Genomic DNA, 20,573 nt, shown 5'->3' with positions numbered 1-20,573 from the left:
AATGTGTATATGGAACTGTCACCATAAACTTCAAATTTGGGTGAAAATATGACGTTCTTCTGTTAGTTTTCCTAGGATTTCCCGCAAATCGACAGCCATTGTGCCTGTTTTAGGTGAAAAACGGGGTAGCACTACTCACCACACTTCAACTCAATTCCTGCGGCATTTCCACAACGATGTGGAGGATTTTAATTTGTCAAGCTAAAGTAAATAGGTGCAGAGTTATTTTGGACAGACTCTAGTCGGTGCAAGTTATACTGACCAAATGTACATACCTAGATGCAATAGATTTGTTAATTGCAATTCAGAATATGGCGTCATATAGCAGTTAGCAATCTCTTAAATCTGATTGTACGTGTTGTGAATACGCACATGACTTAATAGAATAGGCTATGGTTTATTATTTCTAATATTATAGCCAGAGGGAAATCGCAAAGTGCTGTAACGCGGTCAAGTAAAATGCTTGGTAGGTAGATGACCCGGGCTTGTAACTTTAAACAAAAAACTAGGGTTTAAAAGGTGATTCAGGCCAGGGAAACGTTACCATGGCAACGAGTGTCAAAGAAAAGTTGATTCACCCATATACAATGTTAAACTAAACCACGTAATACCTAGTATGTTTTATATTATAAGCTACATCAATCAATGTTTTGTCAGGTGCTACAGATAGGTAAGGCGACATGATGACGGATACGGCATAGAATGTGTATATGACAAACGTTCCTAAGTTTCCTAACCAAGATTTCCTAAAAATAGATAGGTCAGTAAGCAACAGTAAAAGGCTTTCTAGACGAGTTAAACCAATTGCAGGTAGGCTACATATTATTAGAAACTATAAAAAATATGATTAACAAGCCATATAAGCTTACAACAAGTTTTCACCGTAACCCGCTTTCATGCAATCTTGGAATACCTATTCGTAGGTTCAGAAAAACTGCGCATGTTTTAGAAAATCCTGGTTAAAATTTCCCCCGTATTACGGTGTAGTAAGGTTGAGAATGTGACGTGTAATAATAATATGATTCTGTCAAGTTATCTGTATCGGGTGTCAAGATAACGGGTGATGTGCATCGAGGTTAACTCGCCTTTGTTACTGGAGATAAACATAGGGATAGGCTACATAAGGGATTATCTTTTTTTGTAGGTAGTATAGGTAGGTACCTACCCAGGGAATTATCGTTCAGTGTGTCCTATTTTACCTCAAAAGGTATTCTTAACCTTACTTATCAAACAGTGTCAACAGGGTCTCTATTGTTTCCCAAATAGTTTTAAGCCATAACATAATGTATTGTTTGCCCGAATTTTCGTTAGTCATAATTCATTTGGTTCAGCAACGCGTCACTTTTCAGGATTGCCATAAAACAAACCTAACCTAACCTAACCTATCTTTAGGATAACCTAACGAAAATCCTGAAATGTTAACGGTTTCAGTTTTATGACTAATGATAATATGACAAACAATGCATTATGACTTAAAACTTTATGGGAAACAACGGGACCGTGTCAACATGATGTTAATAACATTTACCAAATTATTGTATGTATATCATATTATTTTTAGATAAAAGCAACGTAAACTATTCAAATATAAAAATCGTGACAAAGAATACATTATTACCAAAATTACATTGCCTTATCAGAGTAGTTAAAAGAACTGCAATCACAAATTAATAAATTATACAGTAGTTGCGCTTGCGACGCGTGTAGCCTTGCCCTTAATGTCCGTCAATCATACAATTACAATCAGTAGCACTCGAGACATCGACGCGCGCGCACGTCTCCCCGCCATCCGCCTTCACAATGTGACTCGCTCAAATTGACGAAACCCATCGATTTATTGTCATATTTTTTTAGTGAAAGTGAACTGTGATACACAAAACGTTACATTCCAAAAGTGATAATGCGTCGTGTTAAAATGAACATAGACCCCGATTTGGGGGATCTAGAGGAGATGCTGGCTCACGTACAAACTCAGCTGGAAAACGAGATAGATTTGGAGATGGAGAGCAAAATGACCTCGCTGATCAACGTCCAAGAGTCCCCAAAGATGGTTAAGAGGACCAGTTCCTTCAGCAGAGGCGAAAGTTTTGAATACAGACGACCAGCCCCAAGACCGCCTTTAGCTAGAATTAACAGCGAAATCAACTCGGGCAGTAAATCCCTAAACGGGGAGTATGGAGTTTTAGAAAAATACCACAATCAAAATGGTCGCGGATCCCAAACGAGTCTAAAGTCAGATGAAATGGGATCTCAGATCTCCTTTCAATCATTTCGCTCGGAGCCTGTACAACGACATTCTGTATTAAGTCTGCCGGATAAGAGAGGGTCGTGTGCGTCTCTCAATGGGAGACAGAAGACTGCAACGCTGCCGAGAGGATATGGTTCGAGTAAGGAGAAGAATTGGGAGGAGTATTGGGCACAGTAAGTTTTTTTTTAAATAATAACAACATTAAATAATAAAGCTGCTTAATAAGCTATCATGAAAGGGATTGGGCTACATACCCCCTGCTGCCCGAGGGAACGGTACTCTACGTACACCTTTGATTTTCATAATTATGCTTCATTGTAACTTAACATCATAATTAACCTAAACGATTTGAATAACAGAACGACGGGGTCTTCAGTTTTTAGTATGCGTCTGACACCTGTCATTTCAATACAATTTATGACAGCTGTTACAGTCGCCATCAGATATATCTGAGCGGCTAAGGCGCTCACAAATATCTGAACACGCCTCTATTGTCAGGACGTTAGAGTGCGTGTTCAGATATTGTGAACACCTTGGCCGCTCCGATATATCTGATGGCGACTGTACAACACCTTACAGTCGTGATAAAGATGTAAGATACTTAATTAATTTACGTAAACTATAAAAACGCAAACATGTTGTTACTTAATCTGTCAAAGTTATCTTAAGGTTGCAATTAATATCGCTCTTTAATTTTTTCTCGCAGCAATTTTAGATGTGAAAGTGAAGAGATGAGGTTTTGAACGTACTTATAATTTCCATCTACGTAGCTTTAATGTCTAAACTACAAGTATTTTCGTCATTTTAGAAAGTTCGCACTCTAAAAACAACATGCGGGCGTCTGAATGAAATGACAATAATGATCCCTCAATGTCGTTCCAACCACTACCAAAGTAAAGCACTCAATCATGAATCAAACCAGTATAAGTAGTCCCTGATAGCAATACTTGTTACGAATAAGTTCGGGTTGCATTCCGTCTGTATCGGCCCTAAAGGCGATACGATTTTAGTTATATACATTGCGCACTATTGAGGTTACATCCAATTCAGCCAACCGATCAAAAAGCGCAATGTAATGAAATTCACATGAGAGTTCTCGCACCGTCTAAATGAGCCCTTACAAAACAGTGTAATGGACCACCATTTGAGAACTCTACTCGCGCGATCAAAAGCAATAGCACGGCCCTTTCTGACGGCCCTTTCTGACGGCCCTTTCTTAGAAATCTGTTGTTCCCGGAAACGCATTACCCTAATAAATGTCGCAGAAAAACGTGACTCAATTTTGGCATTTAAGTTATAATGTTAGTCATAATAATTCTCCCTATATCCGATTCGTAGTGACGTCAATTGTTATCAATTTTCCTTCCGCGTGATAGACAATTCTTAAAAACATCTTAGTGTGTAATAAAATAACGATTACTACATTTATAAAAGTACTATCGTTTACGCTAATAACTGGCATTTCATAAACATTATTACAAAGAAATAAAATCCACCGATGGACATTTAAAAGTTAGTAGGTACCATTGCCCACACTGTCAACTGACCATCGGTGGATCTTTTTACAAAACGCATAAGGTTAATGCGATGGACAGTTAAGAGCGTTGCTGTTAGTACTTATGTATGTATTTTAGATAACAGTTGACACATATAAAAGATATTATGTTGACACGGAAATCACGTCCAATCATATAACACTATCAGGCCATGTTAGTCATTGCCTTGATTCCTATTGCATCTAGTGTCACCAGACTATAAGCACCGCATTGCAAGTCAATAAGGTTTATTTCTACTACATACAGGCCAATTCCAATAACGTACTTACACTGATATCAGAATGACATGACATTTGCTTGTAATATTAGTTTAGTATTTTTTTACGGAACTGCTTTCCACATTTTTATATACTCATGGACAAATTTAGAGGAGTGCAAATAAAAGGTTTAATTACTGGCCAGCACCTAAAGTAATTTCAAAATTAGTAATTACCTAACCCTTTTTTTGCGATACTCTAAATTTGTCCATGAGTGTAAGTACCTAGCATGGACCTAGAATATTACGGACGGACTGTCACCTAAGACAAACTGTGACACTGCAATGGCGGACGGTTTGAATGTGTGCGTGTAGACGAGTGTTACCATGTAACACAAATTCTCCCCTAATGGTGAAACAATTATTTTTAATATCGTCCTTGTTTTCAAATAAAAAAATTAGGACAGTTTTACGTTAGACAATAAAAAAGGTGTGTACGTATCTGATTTTATAGGTCTTGAAAATGCGCAATATTGCACAATTACTTTGTGCAAACATTATTTTCAATACCTAATGATACTTAGCATCGTAATGAAATCAGTTCGTCATGTTTTTTTAATTTATACATTTAACTTGAAACATATCTGGTTTTCAACAAAAACATTATAATACATAACAAACAAACGTTAACTATCAAACATGCATGTAAGCGTCTAATCTCCTTAGTATCGGGAAATTACCATAACGACCTAGTTTGAAATGCACAATTAACAATTTAACCATTTACCTAAATGATCTCTTATATAATACATAATGATTTAATAAGAAGGGTATCAATTACCCTACTTTCGGGAAATTACCCTATTCATGTTACTGGTCACACTCCTGTTTTGCAGTTTGAGAATTTATAAACAACAAATTATCGTGATTTTACGTACTTATTGATAAACTTAACTATGAAAAGTTATTCCGGGACTTTTTTTTCTTTCGATCGGTACAATTCTAGCAGGATTTAACTACGCATGCCATATTTTATATTTTTCTTGGACATGTTTACTTCAATGACGTTTCGATTCGTCTGACGGCAAACTGGTGGATGTGGGCTGTCAATGTGTGTGTGTGTCACGCGTAAATACTATGAAACTGGTGGATGTTGGAATCACAGTTGTGTTGTAAGCGAAACTCTGTCCGTAATATTATAGGTCCATGGTACCTAGTAAATCCGCACCAGCTTTCGTGAACCGATCTATAGGTACATTACTTACATACAAACCTCTTCAATGTTTTGTGTCGCAATGTTTAATCGACTCTAAATAGTTTCCTTTGCGTGTAGGATGTGACTGTTTACATGTTTTCGAACAAGATTTGTGTAATAGATAACATACCAGTTGCCAATTATTGGCGTTTTGTCTGGTCGGGTCGCGAGGCTAGATGGAGTCTTGTAGAAAATACAAACTTTGAATTAATTTACTCAATTATTGTCTGGAAGGGAACCAATACATTCTATGACTCTACCTTCCGCGCAGACTCTATAAAAAACTGGCCAAGTGCGAGTCGGACTCGCGCACGGAGGGTTCCTCACCATCAACAAAAAATAGAGCAAAAAAATCGTGTTTCTTGTATGGGAGCCCCCCTTAAATATTTATTTTATTTTATTTTTAGTATTTGTTGTTATAGCGGCAACAGAGATACATCATTTGTGAAAATTTCAACTGTATAGCTATCGCGGTTCATGAGATACAGCCTGGTGACAGACGGACGGGCGGACAGCGAAGTCTTAGTAATAGGGTCCCGTTTTATACCCTTTGGGTACGGAGTCCTAAAAAAAATTCTACCAAGCGAGCGCATAATGTATTCGATTCAGCTTGGGTGCATGAAAACGCTTTCTTGTGTAATTTTATTTCAAAATGGGTTCTTCAATTGTTCATAGCGTTACGTTACGTACCGTAAAACGGGGTGAGTAGGTTTCGCGGGGAGAGGTGGGTTATGAATGGGGAGAGAAGATTTGAGAGGGGGGTGAGAAGGGATTTTAATGCTACTGATAGAAAAATAATATATTCCAATTTAAAATGGAGCTATAGTAATATTAGTAATACGCATAATAAAAAAATCGATCGAACAATCTTCCAAAATCACCTTTGTATGAAACCCCCTCTCACCCCAAATACGAGGCACTACGGGGTGAGGTGGGTTTTCCTCTTTATCGTCAAAGTTATGAAATGGAACTACCCAAAATAAAATAAAAAACTTTTATAAATACAAACGTCCGGAACACTTATTATATACACCATTGAGTTTTCATATGTATAAATAAAATGTTATCGAGGTTTGAATTTCAGTTTTGATCCTACTCACCCCATTTTACGGTACCAACCTAATGTATGTTGATGTGAATTTTACTTCGTTTGTGCCATATTTATTAATTCCATTTTGACGATTTTACTATTGACTATCCTTATCTATTTGGCTCGCAATTTGATATCCGTGGCAGATTGCTGTTCGCATTCCAATAAAAGCTGGTGTTTTATTTATTGCTACAGTGTTCAAAATTACCTTGAAGCGCTCTTATTCTCTTAACAATAAAATCGCGTCAAGATCATTTTGAACACCTCGCCCGCTTAGCAACTATTGCTGCTATGGACATATGTTTTTGCGAATTGATTCAGAACAGAATATGTTACAGTGGCATGGCGTATTTAGACTAGGGGTCTCCAAAATTCATGGCCAGGGGACAGCTAAATGGCATACAATCCGGTCCCCGAAAAGAAAAGCCGACGGCCTGGCGCCCGTTTCTCAAAAGCTTGTAACTTGTAATACAAGCACTTTTTGACAGCATTTGTTAGAAAGGGACGTGGCACGGGAGTCAAACAGTAGTAGATTATTGATTTGGCCAAGATTGTCATAGATCAATGGGCCAGACCAGGGTACCTAACCAACATGCCAATCGTTTACGCTCCGTAGCGGACGAAACGCTAATGTCTCTGTCGCACTACTCTGACTACGCTACGGAGCATTAACGATTGGCATGTTGGCTAAACACCCAGAACCTCTTTCGACCTAGACTAAGGTTAGACCAATTCTAATTTTCAAAATTTTAACGTGACCTTTTTTCTTTATTCCTCCGACTATGTGCAAACTGTATGATATGTCAGATGTAAGCAATGTGTGACCTCTATAGATAACAGGAAGCGTAATAAAAGATAACAGATGTTTTTGTTTACGCATAGTACGCGCCCGTTTTTGCGATGACGGATAATTGATAACACGTTCTCAGTAGTAAAAATCGTACGTAATTAATTTTGCAGGAAAGTTTGTAAACAGTCGACTTTAAATAAGTATAGAATAATATATCGCAACACAACTGGATTTACTGTGATTACAAAGATGTGTTGCAACTTGTAATATATTTGACCACTTTGCCGTTATTTATTTAATACTGATGGATGTAGATACACTAGGTACATATAATGCTTATTCATCTTCCTCGCGTTGTCCCGGCATTTTGCCACGGCTCATGGGAGCCTGGGGTCCGCTTGGCAACTAATCCCAGTAATTGGCGTGGGCACTAGTTTTTACGAAAGCGACTGCCATCTGACCTTCCAACCCAGAGGGAGTAAACTAGGCCCGTATTGGGATTAGTCCGGTTTCCTCACGATGTTTTCCTTCACCGAAAAGCGACTGGTAAATATCAAATGATATTTCGTACATAAGTTCCGAAAAACTCATTGGTATGTTTAACTTATAAAGATAAGATAAGATAAGATAAAAGATAGTTTATTCAAGTAGGCATAATTACAATGCGCTTATGAACGTCAAATAAAGCTAGGTAGACCGGCTCCAACCCTACACCTCTGCCCCGAGAAGATTTAAATCCCCCCTCAATTGGAGGAGGGTATCCCAATATGGGACCGGCAACAAACTCGGCGGGACACATCTTTTCAAAAATAATTACAAAAAGAAGTACCCTAGATTATCAAGAACATATTCACGGCTAAATTACGGAACTATAAAATTTGGCATATAGGAAAACTTAAATTCTGAAAATGAACGTAGTCTATGTAGGTACAACTTTATTTTCGGAAATACACCCAGCGGCCAACGGTGTTCTAATTTCAAAATGAGCGTTCCATGATCCACTATGATATATAATGCTGATATATAATGCTTATTATGAACTTATAAGTTAGTTTAACAAACCGTGTCGGCATATTACTGATATCTCTCTCTCTCTCTGCAAGTGGAGTATGTGTATAAACGCAAGAAGTTAAAGTTGACGTGGACGGTCTTTGCTTATAGACAAACGGTCTTACCACATGGACCTTACAAAACTTTTAAGAAAATAAAAAAGCAATTGTCACTGTATGTAGTCAGTGTTTATAACTAGCAGAGGCGGTAGCACGGTCGCATCTTTATCGCTTGTCACCAGCCTGTCACGTTCTAACAAGTATGTAAGTGCGAAAGTGACGGGCATAGTGACAGACGATAAAAACGGAACCATGCTGCGCCCGCAGATCATATTGCTAACCATGTAACATAACATAATACCTATCTATGTCACATTACCATTTGAAATGTCGAGCATGCACGTCCTTTGTTCGGCAGTTGAACTAAACGGATGATAATATCTCGCGTAGGACAGAATACAATCGGCCTCTACGTAACGTTATTCGTAAAAATGTATTCAAAGGGCCTTCTTCGTCAGTCGGTTAGGAAATCGTTACACTGGCGATTAGTCAACGAATACGAGCCGAGCCGAGATTTAAATTTACTAGTATCAATTCTTCGACGCAATGACTTGTCGATGAAATGAAAATACTTGAAACGTTGTCTTCGAAATAACATTCGATGAAATGTCTGTCGGCAATTCAAGGGTAAACCGATATTTTCGTGTGCACCAAATATGTAATTTTATTTATTTGTAAAGAAAACACATTCTTCTTTAAAATCGGCTCGTATATTTCGTTGACTAATCGCCAGTGTAACGATTTCCTAACCGACTGACGAAGAAGGCCCTTTGAATACATTTTTATGAATAACGTTACGTAGAGGCCGATTGTATTCTGTCCTACGCGAGACATTATCATCCGTTTAGTTCAACTGCCGAACAAAGGACGTGCATGCTCGACATTTCAAATGGTAATGTGACATAGATAGGTATTATGTTATGTTACATGGTTAGCAATATGATCTGCGGGCGCAGCATGGTTCCGTTTTTATCGTCTGTCACTATGCCCGTCACTTTCGCACTTACATACTTGTTAGAACGGGTTTACCCTTGAATTGCCGACAGACATTTCATCGAATGTTATTTCGAAGACAACGTTTCAAGTATTTTCATTTCATCGACAAGTCATTGCGTCGAAGAATTGATACTAGTAAATTTAAATCTCGCACTTTTAATTAGTACTCGAGTTATTATGCATATAGTTTATATCGTGGTATTTCTTTACGGGTTTTCTTATTTAATTTTGGATTGCATTTAATAAAATTTATTACGCATAATATTATTTCAATTTGTAATATTTCATATTTATTTAATATTTGTAATACTTTGAAAGCCGTTCGTTTCTGTATGGGGTCGCAGTTCTAACCTAACCTAAACCTACTTTGGTAGGCGTTCGTTTCTGTGTGGGGTCACAGTTCTAACTTAACCTAAACCTACTTTGTGAGTTTGATAGCCGTTCGTTTCTTTGTGGGGTCGCAGTTCTAACCTAACCTAAACCTACTTTGGTAGCCGTTCGTTTCTGTGTGGGGTCGCAGTTCTAACCTAACCTAAACCTACTTTGGTAGCCGTTCGTTTCTGTGTGGGGTCGCAGTTCTAACCTAACCTAAACCTACTTTGAAAGCCGTTCGTTTCTGTGTGGGGTGGCAGATCTAACCTAACCTAAACCTAGTTTGATTGCCGTTCATTTCTGTGTGGGGTCGGAGTTCTAACCTAACCTAAACCTACTTTGAAAGCCGTTCGTTTCTGTGTGGGGTCGCAGTTCTAACCTAACCTAAACCTGCTTTGAAAGCCGTTCGTTTCTGTGTGGGTTCTCAGTTCTAATCTAACCTAACCGAAACCTACTTAGTTTTATTATACATATTTGTATGAGATAATTATATACATAATTTTAAAATTCTTACAACAGAAAAATGTATAAATTTGTAGTACGACATATAAAAATGTATTAAAGTAATACGTCGAACAAATGAATTGCAATGTTTAGTAGTTGAGTCAATTTAAAATAATTTGAAACGAATCAGCGATCAAGTAATATTCATTAAATAGTATTTCTACGCAGTAAGAAAAATTGAAATAAGTAGTATATGAAACAAAATAACGCCAAACAATATTACGAGTACTAATGTTTCGATGAATCGTTGTCGATGAAATAATATTCGATGAAAAGTTTGTCGTAAGTGTTTTGGCTTGTACACCGAAAATATCAGTACCTATCTAGTTTGGATCCCGGTAAAAGCTTATATTCGTATAGGAAATTTTTCAAAAAATTGGAAAAATTCTCCGAAATTATGTCGGAGTTATCGAAAAATATGAGAATTTTCCGATTTTTTTCTAAGTGGAAATGTCACATTTTCGGAAATTTTCCTGCACACATAAGTATTCATCTGCAAATTGACAAAGGCACCAGTTTTCATTGTCCTTCAGTGTATTCGATCCCGAGTCACATAATACTCGTATGTATGTGTTTATCAATGTATCTTCATCAGTACCCATACTACAAGCTTTTGGCCTAGATTGTGACATTTGTGACTTGAGTCCGTTTTGAATACCCCAAAGTGTGCCTTTAAGCCCTTTTTCATCACATTGCGAAACCAGCAGCTTTACTGTTATTATTTCTCTATTGTTATTCTTAATTTACTAACCTTCATTAACACATTTCTTCGCTGGAAACTCAACCTTATTTTATTGGAATAAAGTTTGAATTAGTTTAGCGAGAATTTGCGGTTTTGTGTGGGCCCGGCATGGCGAAAGATGCGGGCCACATGTGGGATGACTAAAGCAACGACTGCATGTATAGTTTTTATTACAGTGCAATAAAGTGCATAATTGTATACATGTTAATGATAAGATGAGGTTGATGTTGGTAAACAATGCTTGGGGGTGCGTGATGGATTGCGGAGATGAAGATGCTCGTTTATAGTAGGATTTTGTTCAATTATCCGCTTAATATTAACGAAATTAGTGTGTGAAAAGTCAACTCAAACATTTACATTTTGGTTCATAAAGAAAAAAAAATTGTAGGTACCTATTTTAAGATTTTAATTAGTCTAGATTTGAAAAAGAAAACAGCTAACGATTCTATAAGTAAATATTTTATAAAACTACTTAATTATTCATCAAAATATCTTATTCCTTTTTAGCGCCGTAATGGAATTTGCACATCAGCACTTATTTACGGGTTTCTATTTACTTACTACAGTCTATAGGAACTACGTCTGACTTTACATAGGTATTCATTTCGCGCCGCCCCGGCTTCGCACGGGTTAACAAATTATACATAAACCTTCCTCTTGAATCCCCCTATCTATTTAAAAAAAACCGCATCAAAATCCGTTGCATAGTTTTAAATATCTAAGCATGCATAGGGACCTAGACAGATAGCGGGAACCGACTTTGTTTTATACATGTAGTGAAGTGATCCGTCAGGCCGCGTGTATCCAAAATTCCATACTCTGTATACAGTCTGTACTATCTTCATAGTTTCACGCTTATCCATCGTATTAGTAATAAGTAAGACTAATGACCTCCTGCCTACGTATTTCCAAACTAGGCCAAACCCGAACCTTTTTTATGTCGCAAAAGTAAAAGTGAAGTGTAGGACGGCGAGCCCACACGCCGAAGGTAATATGTTTGCATTAACCCCGGATTCGTTGATAACGTAACTTGTATGTTTGATAGGTGTTGCAATAGAGTTTTTAAAGGGGCACTGATTATTGTCCGCCGGACGATATCGGCCTGTCACAAAAAGTTGACAGTTCCGAACAACTGACAGGCTGATATCGTTCGGCGGACTGGTAATCAGCGTAACGTTGTTGTGTTTTTGATCATTATAGGTTTTCATAAGAGCGCTGGTGGCCTAGCGGTAAGAGCGTGCGACTACTTTCAATCCGGAGGGCTTCAAACCCCGGCTTGTATACCAATGAGTTTTTCGGAACTTATGTACAAAATATCATTCGATATAGTTGGTCAAGCAAATCTTGTCAATAAAAAAAGGCGCGAACGGGACGATATTCATCGCGCCTACATTTTTCAAAATTGCCGCCTTTTTCTACTGACAATTAAGATCTGCTTGATCAAGTATATTCGCTTACAGTCGCTTTTCGCTAAAAGAAAACGTTGTGAGGAAACCGGACTAATCCTAATAAGGCCTAGTTTCTCCTTTGGGTTGAAAGGTCAGATGGCAGTCGCTTTCGTAAAAGCTAGTGCCTTCGCCAATTCTTGGGATTAGTTGCCAAGCGGACCCCTAGGCTCCCATGAACCGTGGCAAAATGCCGGGATAACGCGAGGAAGATGATGATAGGTTTTCATATGTCCCTGGGCCGGAGTGGTTATAGCTATGTATTTGTATTGTTTTGTTCCTATACCGTGATCATTTCACGGGCCCCTGCTTTTGTGCCTGTCACTCTATAGGGCACGTATAATTTACTACCAATTTGCTCTTCCGTTACATATATTATACTCGTATGTAGCGAGTGCGAACTGTAGGTCGTAAATGTAGGTGATTTATATTTCTCACGTTAAGCCGTTGAAAATTAACATTAGACTAAAGAGATTCAGTACAGATGCGATTTTTAGAGGCGAACAGCCGGACATAAAGTGTCATTCAATAGAACTTGCTAACTATGTAAACAAAAGTTACTAGTAAATTGTCATTCAGTGTCAATTTAAGTATGGCGGTTTGTTTACATAGTTAGCAAGTTCTATTGAATTGAATGACACTTTACCAAAGCATATCTGCCCAAGCTAAAGGGCGTCCGCTAGCTGACGAGGGTGCACGGAGCGGGCGCACGCACGTGGGTGTCATTGTAGGAAAAATTCTCCGCACGCGTCCGCGCCAGTTAGCGTTGCTCACACTATTTTTCGTTAACCCGCTCACCCGCTCTGTGCAACCGCGTCAGCTAGCGGACGCTTCGTGACGTTTCGGAAGCAAACATCATCATCATTGCTTTGCTAGTCACACTCATTATGCAAGCTCTTTCTATTGCCTTAAGAATAAAACTAATAAATGGTCCCAAAACTCTATGAAATATAAAATAAAAGAATCTAATGAATACATGTTATTTGAGCTATTCGGACACACGGTTTTCTTTGTGTGAAAAGGCGACAGTTTAACAATGCGACCTTTCCCTTTTATGACTTATATTGTCATCGTTTCTCGACCCTCCCTTCAGGGTGCGTATGACATTATGATTAGGATAAAAGTTTTTCTATTTGCTATGGATTTTATGTACCTATTCTAACGTTTTATTTACAGCATATAATAATTTATTATATTGGTGTTTCAGAAAGAGTAGATAACTATACCCACTTTATTAATGTAATTTAACAATGACTATAAAGTATAAATTAATTCAAAAAATGGGTAGTACCTAAGCTCCAAATGTGCTACGGGTTAGGGCCACTTGTGCCCGCCAGGGTTAGCCACTGACCCGGGGTTAACAGTTAACACAGTGTTAAATTGTACTGGCAACCATGGTAACACCAGGTTTAACCGGTAGACATGTTAAAAATTTCTGATTTACAGGTTTTATCTACTCTTTTTTGGCTAGTGTAAAACATTCCCCCAAAACCGTATGATAAATAAAGTATGTATTAGCAGTTAAACACTGGCCTTTAAATTAACAAACACAAATTAAGAACGATATTACTCGTATCAATGAAAGTGACCAATTGACATTTGGCTATTTGTCAATATTGAGCCCACTCGTAGTAGGCGGCGGCCTTCTTCGGCAATCTCACGTCCGTTGTGTTACGTAACGTAACGAAATGGACACTCGAGAAAACAGTATCAAGCTAGGCTTGAAAATTAACACTTTCATATCTAAATTATATTAAAAGTGCGTAAGCGATGTGACATGACATGCTACATGTAATTTCATACAATACAAACGGCGTGTAAACGTGCGTTTCTACGTGGGGACTCGAAGCCGTTTTGCATCATTGGACCAGAGCTAGTCAGTCAAATCTCAAATAACTCTTACTCTTTAATCTATGGAGCGCCTTAGTATCACACGTGTGATACTAACTCAATTTGGGTCGCAGCGACTCAGTATCAGACGTGTGTTACTACAGATCAATATGGGTCAAATTGCTTTGCATCAATTTGTTGTACGGTGGTCGTTCTACGGGTTAAACAATACCTCTACAGACGTTGCAACAAATGCCATGCGGTTGACTTTAGTATTCTGAGAATGCATGATGTGACGTCACAATAAATCTAAAGGCTTCGTCACACATGCGCGTTTTCCGGGCGGGGCGTGAGCGTTTTATATGTAAAAGCGGCGCGCCCCGCTCACACCCCGCCCGAAAAACGCGCCTGTGTGACGAAGCCTTAATTCCTCTTCATATTTTTTAGGGTTCCGTACCCAAAGGGTAAAAACGGGACCCTATTACTAAGACTCCGCTGTCCGTCCGTCTGTCCATCCGTCTGTCACCAGGCTGTATCTCACGAACCGTGATAGCTAGACAGTTGAAATTTTCACAGATGATGTATTTCTGTTGCCGCTATAACAACAAATACTAAAAACAGAATAAAATAAAGATTTAAGTGGGGCTCCCATACAACAAACGTGATTTTTGACTTAAGTTAAGCAACGTCGGGCGGGGTCAGTACTTGGATGGGTGACCATTTTTTTGCTTGTTTTTTGTTGGTGGTGCGGAACCCTCCGTGCGCGAGTCCGACTCGCACTTGGCCGGTTTTTTTGTTGATTTTAAAATATGTAATTGAAAGCGCAACAAACTCTTTGATCTTGTTTTTCCTAAGTACCATAGGAAGTTTTATGTCACGATTTTCCTTACTGTGACATAAAACGGACTTCTTCCTCTTTATAACGACATTACTATCCGTGTCTTACTTGACTTTATCGCATACTCCGTGTCCATAACATATCAGGTTCAGAACTCATTTTACATCCATCGCCATATACCTAAACGAGTAATCATTTGTCGACCTTATTTCCACTGCATAAGGTGTATAACCACTTAAATGTTTTCGTTTGTACATACCGCGTTAAGCATACCCTATTCCGGGTAATCTCTAGTACATTGCATTAGATCAAAAAAGTCGTATGTCTAGATGAGATCGAGATGGACTTACAGCGTTTTGTGGTTTGTAATGTTAGACGTCCATTTTAGGAGCGTTTGCGCATACTTGGCTCGTTGAAAACAAATGCGGGTCAAATTATGACAGTTGCCTTTTAGTATGCATAATTTAACACCCATGAATTCATGATGATAATGTCTTTATAAATGAAAATTCAGGGCTTTGACTACTGTTTATGGTCAAATTGGTCAAGACAAATTTCCATGGCCATATTCATTTCCGTAGGCAATGCTATCTGAAATATTCACGAACCGAAGCCATAGTGTTGTATGAGGTCCCTTAAAGTTTTCTTGTTTGAAAATTATACTTTTTCACATTTATTTTCATGTTACTATTCTATTCATTCGTATTTTTCCGAAAACCATGAATAAAACAATATTTTTAACGTCCGTCGCTTTAATCTGTTCAGTCTGGTCTAATCTGGATGTTTAGCATATTGCAGGAGCAATCGCAGTTCGTATTTCTGCTACAAAACACAAAGCATCTATTTATAAACTGCGTCCTGCCGAGGCCATACATCAACCATCATAACCGAGATAGTAACCAAGTGTACAAGTAGCAGTAGTAATCACTTTATTGTACACAACACAGGTACACGTCAAAGATATGTTTACATTTTTCGCCTTATTACAAAGGAGTAAGGTGCAAAAGTGTAAACATATCTTTGACCTCGACTGTAGAAGTAAGATAGTAACTAACATAAGACAATCACGGGATGTGCACGCGACCGCTGCCCAAATTCATGAGATGATAGTCTACCTCCGGTGTTATGGGGTCAATGATTGGACCTAATTTTAAGCTCCTTGAAACCAGTAGGAACCGGGAAACAGCACTAAAAGAACGTCAGTTTTTAGATCTAGACTGCACCGAATAGAACTATGACACAATTATACACAAACTTAGACAGATCTAATGCGAAATCAACCACATAATGTCTTGGCCTGTGACATAAGATGTATACTTTTATGAAAAAAGTCCTTGCACCTGTATCTTCTCGGTCTGAAGTGTAGGGTTAGAGCCGACAGTGGCGATCTTTTTTGTCATTTTAAAGCCTCGTAAAATGCCTAAATTGAATAATAAACGACCTCAATTCTTTCCCATTCTTCCCAACTTCATAGGTTAGAAATCAGTACGGTTACCATCAGTTTGTCACTGACATAAACGCCGTCGAGAACGTAATTTACTTTCTATACATCCCGTTTGCACTAATATGCGAGTGCGAGTGAGATGTATAGAAAGTAAATTACGTTCTCGACGGCGTTTATGTCAGTGACAAACTAATGGTAACCGCACAGGAGTCTTAACGCAATCGTTCATCGGGAATTCTTGCACTTCGGCCTTAAAAACTGTAGAATGTTTGATTTTCCTGCTTACGCAAGGCTGAACGCATACATCACTGTTCTAAACGGATCTAAAAGGTAACGACATGACGATGGCAGCCATGTCATGTGTGTCACGTACAGATTTGCATTGAAGATAATAGTTTTCCAATTAATTGACATTGTATTGAACAATGAACTTTGTAAATATGAGGCCTGGCTACGCATTCGGCTACGCGGCCTGATTTTACGTATATCACCAAACAAAACGCACCAAAAACAAAACATTGCGACTTTTAAATTGAAAATCCTCTAAAATACTCTAAATCCTTAATCCGCCTAAGATCAACGCTGAACCGAAATGCAAAACCGTCTGTCATCCCTGCATTTAGTTGACCCAGATCTCGTGTTTGCTCGCAATTCGCCATGATCCATTGGCTAATAAAGCACTTTATCCGGTGGAACTGTTGCGAATCGCAAATACTAGTTCAGGTGCTCGATTTGCAAACGGAAAAACCTTTGTAAATGGACTAATAGAAAGTTTCCATTGCAGTAAAGGTATACTCGTAAACTCGGACTAAACTATACACTAATCAATATGTAATACTAATAAACAGGCCCTTAAGTTTTGTGAATTAAGTTTCATTTTAATGATTTCTTATTCTTGTGTAATCTGTGAATTTTGTGATCAATATGATGAATCAAGTTGCATCTTAATCGATCACGAACGACACGCATCATAGTTATTTAAGTAAATGACTTAAAGTTAATTTGTATTTTATGACTTCAATCCGTTCAACGTGATAGTCTCCTGATCACTTTATACGAGTATGGAACGAATAATTAGGTATTGCATTAATAAACTTAAAACATTTGAAAATAATACTATAGTGTCGCGCCGTTTTATAGCATTAGGTATAGTGTCATTCGTATCCCTGATTTGGTCGACAACTCTCTCATCTCTTTCAACAGTTTTTATCCCTGTTTCATCCTCAGCAGCTACTTCGGAATCCAGAGGGTCTTTTTAATTTTGTCGATTTCTGCGTCAAGGCTAGTCTAGACAAGCACTTTAACCTACCCTGGCATAAAAACCTTCCACATTTGTCTCTTTAGTCAACTTTAACAATGTTTTTGTCCACAGCGAACAATCGATAAGCAGCGCGCGCGCCTCCGTCATGGTGTACGACGACGGCCTGAAGCGCTGGGTGCCTTCAGGCAGCAGCTCGGGGCTGTCCAAAGTCCACATCTACCACCACACCCAGCACAATACCTTCAGGGTTGTTGGGAGGAAACTCAACGACCATGAGGTACGACATGTTCTATAGACTTTTTGACTCTTAATCTGAGGTTGTTATCATCTTTATTGTGTCATATACATCGTGTTTTAGCAAGTGAGTTAAAGTCTGTATACTGTGTTCAGTAAAGGTACAGTCTTCCCCAAGCACATATATTGAGTAGAACAAATAGTTCCAAGATAATAAATAAACCACGATGAATTATAAGGGTGAGCAACTCGAGATCTAAGCGAAGTAGAGTCGCGATGCGTAAGGCTAGGGCTCATTTGACGGTGCGAGACTCGCATGCGAATTTGATTACATTGCTGTAGCCTCAATAGTCCCCAATTTAACTAAACTCACATGCGAGTTCGAGCCCAGTCACCACTAAAAATGTTCCTCATACAGCTTAGATCTTAAATCTGGTAAATGGAAACGATTTAGTGGCTGCTGAAGTGTCTTTAGAAAATTTTCTTCACGAATGCCTTTCTATTGATAATATATGGATAAATTTTCCACTCTTCCAGGTGGTGATAAACTGCGGCATCGTCCGCGGGCTCAAGTACAACCAGGCGACGGCGACGTTCCACCAATGGCGAGACGCGCGACACGTCTACGGCCTCAACTTCTCGTGTCGCGAGGACGCGGACAGTTTCGCGAGGGCCATGATGCATACACTCGAGGTACTTAGACTTTTCTTACAGGTCAGACCAGCTATCATGGTCGCATTTTTATCACCTGTCATGCCATGCGTCACTTCGCACTTACATATTTGTTAGAACGTGACAGCCATGGTGACAAATGATAAAGAGGCGGCCATCTTAGCCGTAGGGGAGTCACCAAATGGCGGACAGCGGTCCGCACTCCGCAGCCGGTCCGAAGACCAATTTTTTTTTGCTTATTTTATAAACTCAAGGAGAAACGGACCGCGATGGTCGTTTTGTTTTAAGAACTGGACCCCTGAAGAAACGAATTGGTGACCCCTGTTATAGGCTAAAAGAGACAAGTCGCGTAGGCCACAGCCACAATTGAGTTCATCTGGCTGTAAATCGAAAAAGCTAATTTCAATAAAATCGACTTAACTTCTGTATTACTTCGATTTTTTAATATGTATTTACTATATTTCTATACAATTGAATGGATGTTTACAAAAACAACATAACTGACTACACTGGTTGACACCTGAAACGATTAACAATGTTCTTAAAAAAAGTGTCAACTGCTTACAGTTATGTTGTTTTTGTAAACATCCCTTCAATTTTCATTTGTTCTAGATTCTGGCAAACAAACCGATCGGAAACTCAGCGCCGCCACCCCCACAACCGCCTAATCCGCCTGTACCTTTTAATGGACACAACAACACCCAACACTACGATGAAGATATGGGGTACAGGTAACACTCAATTAGTTCCTTATAATGGACTCACTTGCGAACAGGACTGCTTACTTCCGACCATTATCCACAACCGCTTTATCCGCCTGTGCCTTTTAATGGACACCACAACACCCAACACTACGATGAAGATATGGGGCACAGGTAACACTCAATTAGTTCCTTATAATTGACTCACATACGAACAGGACTGCTTCCTTCAGACCATTATCCACAACCGCCTAATCCGCCTGTACCTTTTAATGGACACCACAACACCCAACACTACGATGAAGATATGGGCTACAGGTAACACTTAATTAGTTCCTTATAATGGACTCACGAACAGGACTGCTTCCTTCCGACCATTATCCACAACCGCCTAATCCGCCTGTACCTTTTAATGGACACCACAACACCCAACACTACGATGAAGATATGGGCTACAGGTAACACTCAATTAGTTCCTTATAATGGACTCACGAACAGGACTGCTTCCTTCCGACCATTATCCACAACCGCCTAATCCGCCTGTACCTTTTAATGGACACCACAACACCCAACACTACGATAAAGATATGGGCTACAGGTAACACTCAATTAGTTCCTTATAATGGACTCACTTGCGAACAGGACTGCTTACTTTTGACCATTATCCACAACCGCTTTATCCGCCTGTGCCTTTTAATGGACATAACAACACAACACTACGATGAAGATATGGGCTACAGGTAACACTCAATTAGTTCCTTATAATTGACTCACGAACAGGACTGCTTCCATCCGACCATTATCCACAACCGCCTAATCCGCCTGTACCTTTTAATGGACACACCACCTAACACTACGATGAAGATATGGGTTACAGGTAAGAACTAAGAACATTGTCTGATGTGTACCAAACCGAGCGGATTTTACTTAAATTTTTATCGTTTTGGACTAATACTTAAAATGTCTTTCATAAACGGCTGTTAACTTAATCAGTTGATGATCGTCGTTTGTCCCTATTTGTCGTTATGCCATAGACAGGGACAAACGACGATCATCAGCTGATTAACTTAGCAGACGTTTATGAAGGAGGGGGTAAGTTGTTACGTAAGAAAGTTGCTTTTGACAGCTCTTAGTCCAATACATTGTGTCGCGTTATCCGTCTTCCTCTTCGTTTCCTACCCTAAAATTTATCTAATACCTTTAAACGAGCAATTCCTGTTTATTTATTTATATATTACTAGCGACCCGCCCCGGCTTCGCACGGGTAAACCAATTATACACAAACCTTCC

General features: G+C 38.9%; 1 protein-coding gene across 1 annotated transcript in view; it reads left to right on the top strand.

Moving 5' to 3' along the window:
* Nucleotides 1-1,740: 1,740 nt before the first annotated feature.
* LOC134658666 (protein enabled) overlaps nt 1,741-20,573 on the top strand; it is a 41,772-nt gene continuing 22,939 nt past the window's right edge. Inside the window, exons 1-4 of the mRNA XM_063514319.1 lie at nt 1,741-2,421; nt 17,788-17,953; nt 18,448-18,603; nt 19,195-19,313. Coding sequence (XP_063370389.1) covers nt 1,901-2,421; nt 17,788-17,953; nt 18,448-18,603; nt 19,195-19,313 — 962 coding nt within the window. The 5' untranslated portion in view covers nt 1,741-1,900. The remainder of the gene's footprint in view (nt 2,422-17,787; nt 17,954-18,447; nt 18,604-19,194; nt 19,314-20,573) is intronic.

Source organism: Cydia amplana, chromosome 23, assembly GCF_948474715.1.
Source record: "Cydia amplana chromosome 23, ilCydAmpl1.1, whole genome shotgun sequence".
In the NCBI taxonomy this organism is placed as follows: domain Eukaryota; kingdom Metazoa; phylum Arthropoda; class Insecta; order Lepidoptera; family Tortricidae; genus Cydia; species Cydia amplana.
The sequence above is the reverse complement of the archived record's forward strand: the minus strand, read 5'-3'. Positions and strand labels throughout refer to the sequence as shown.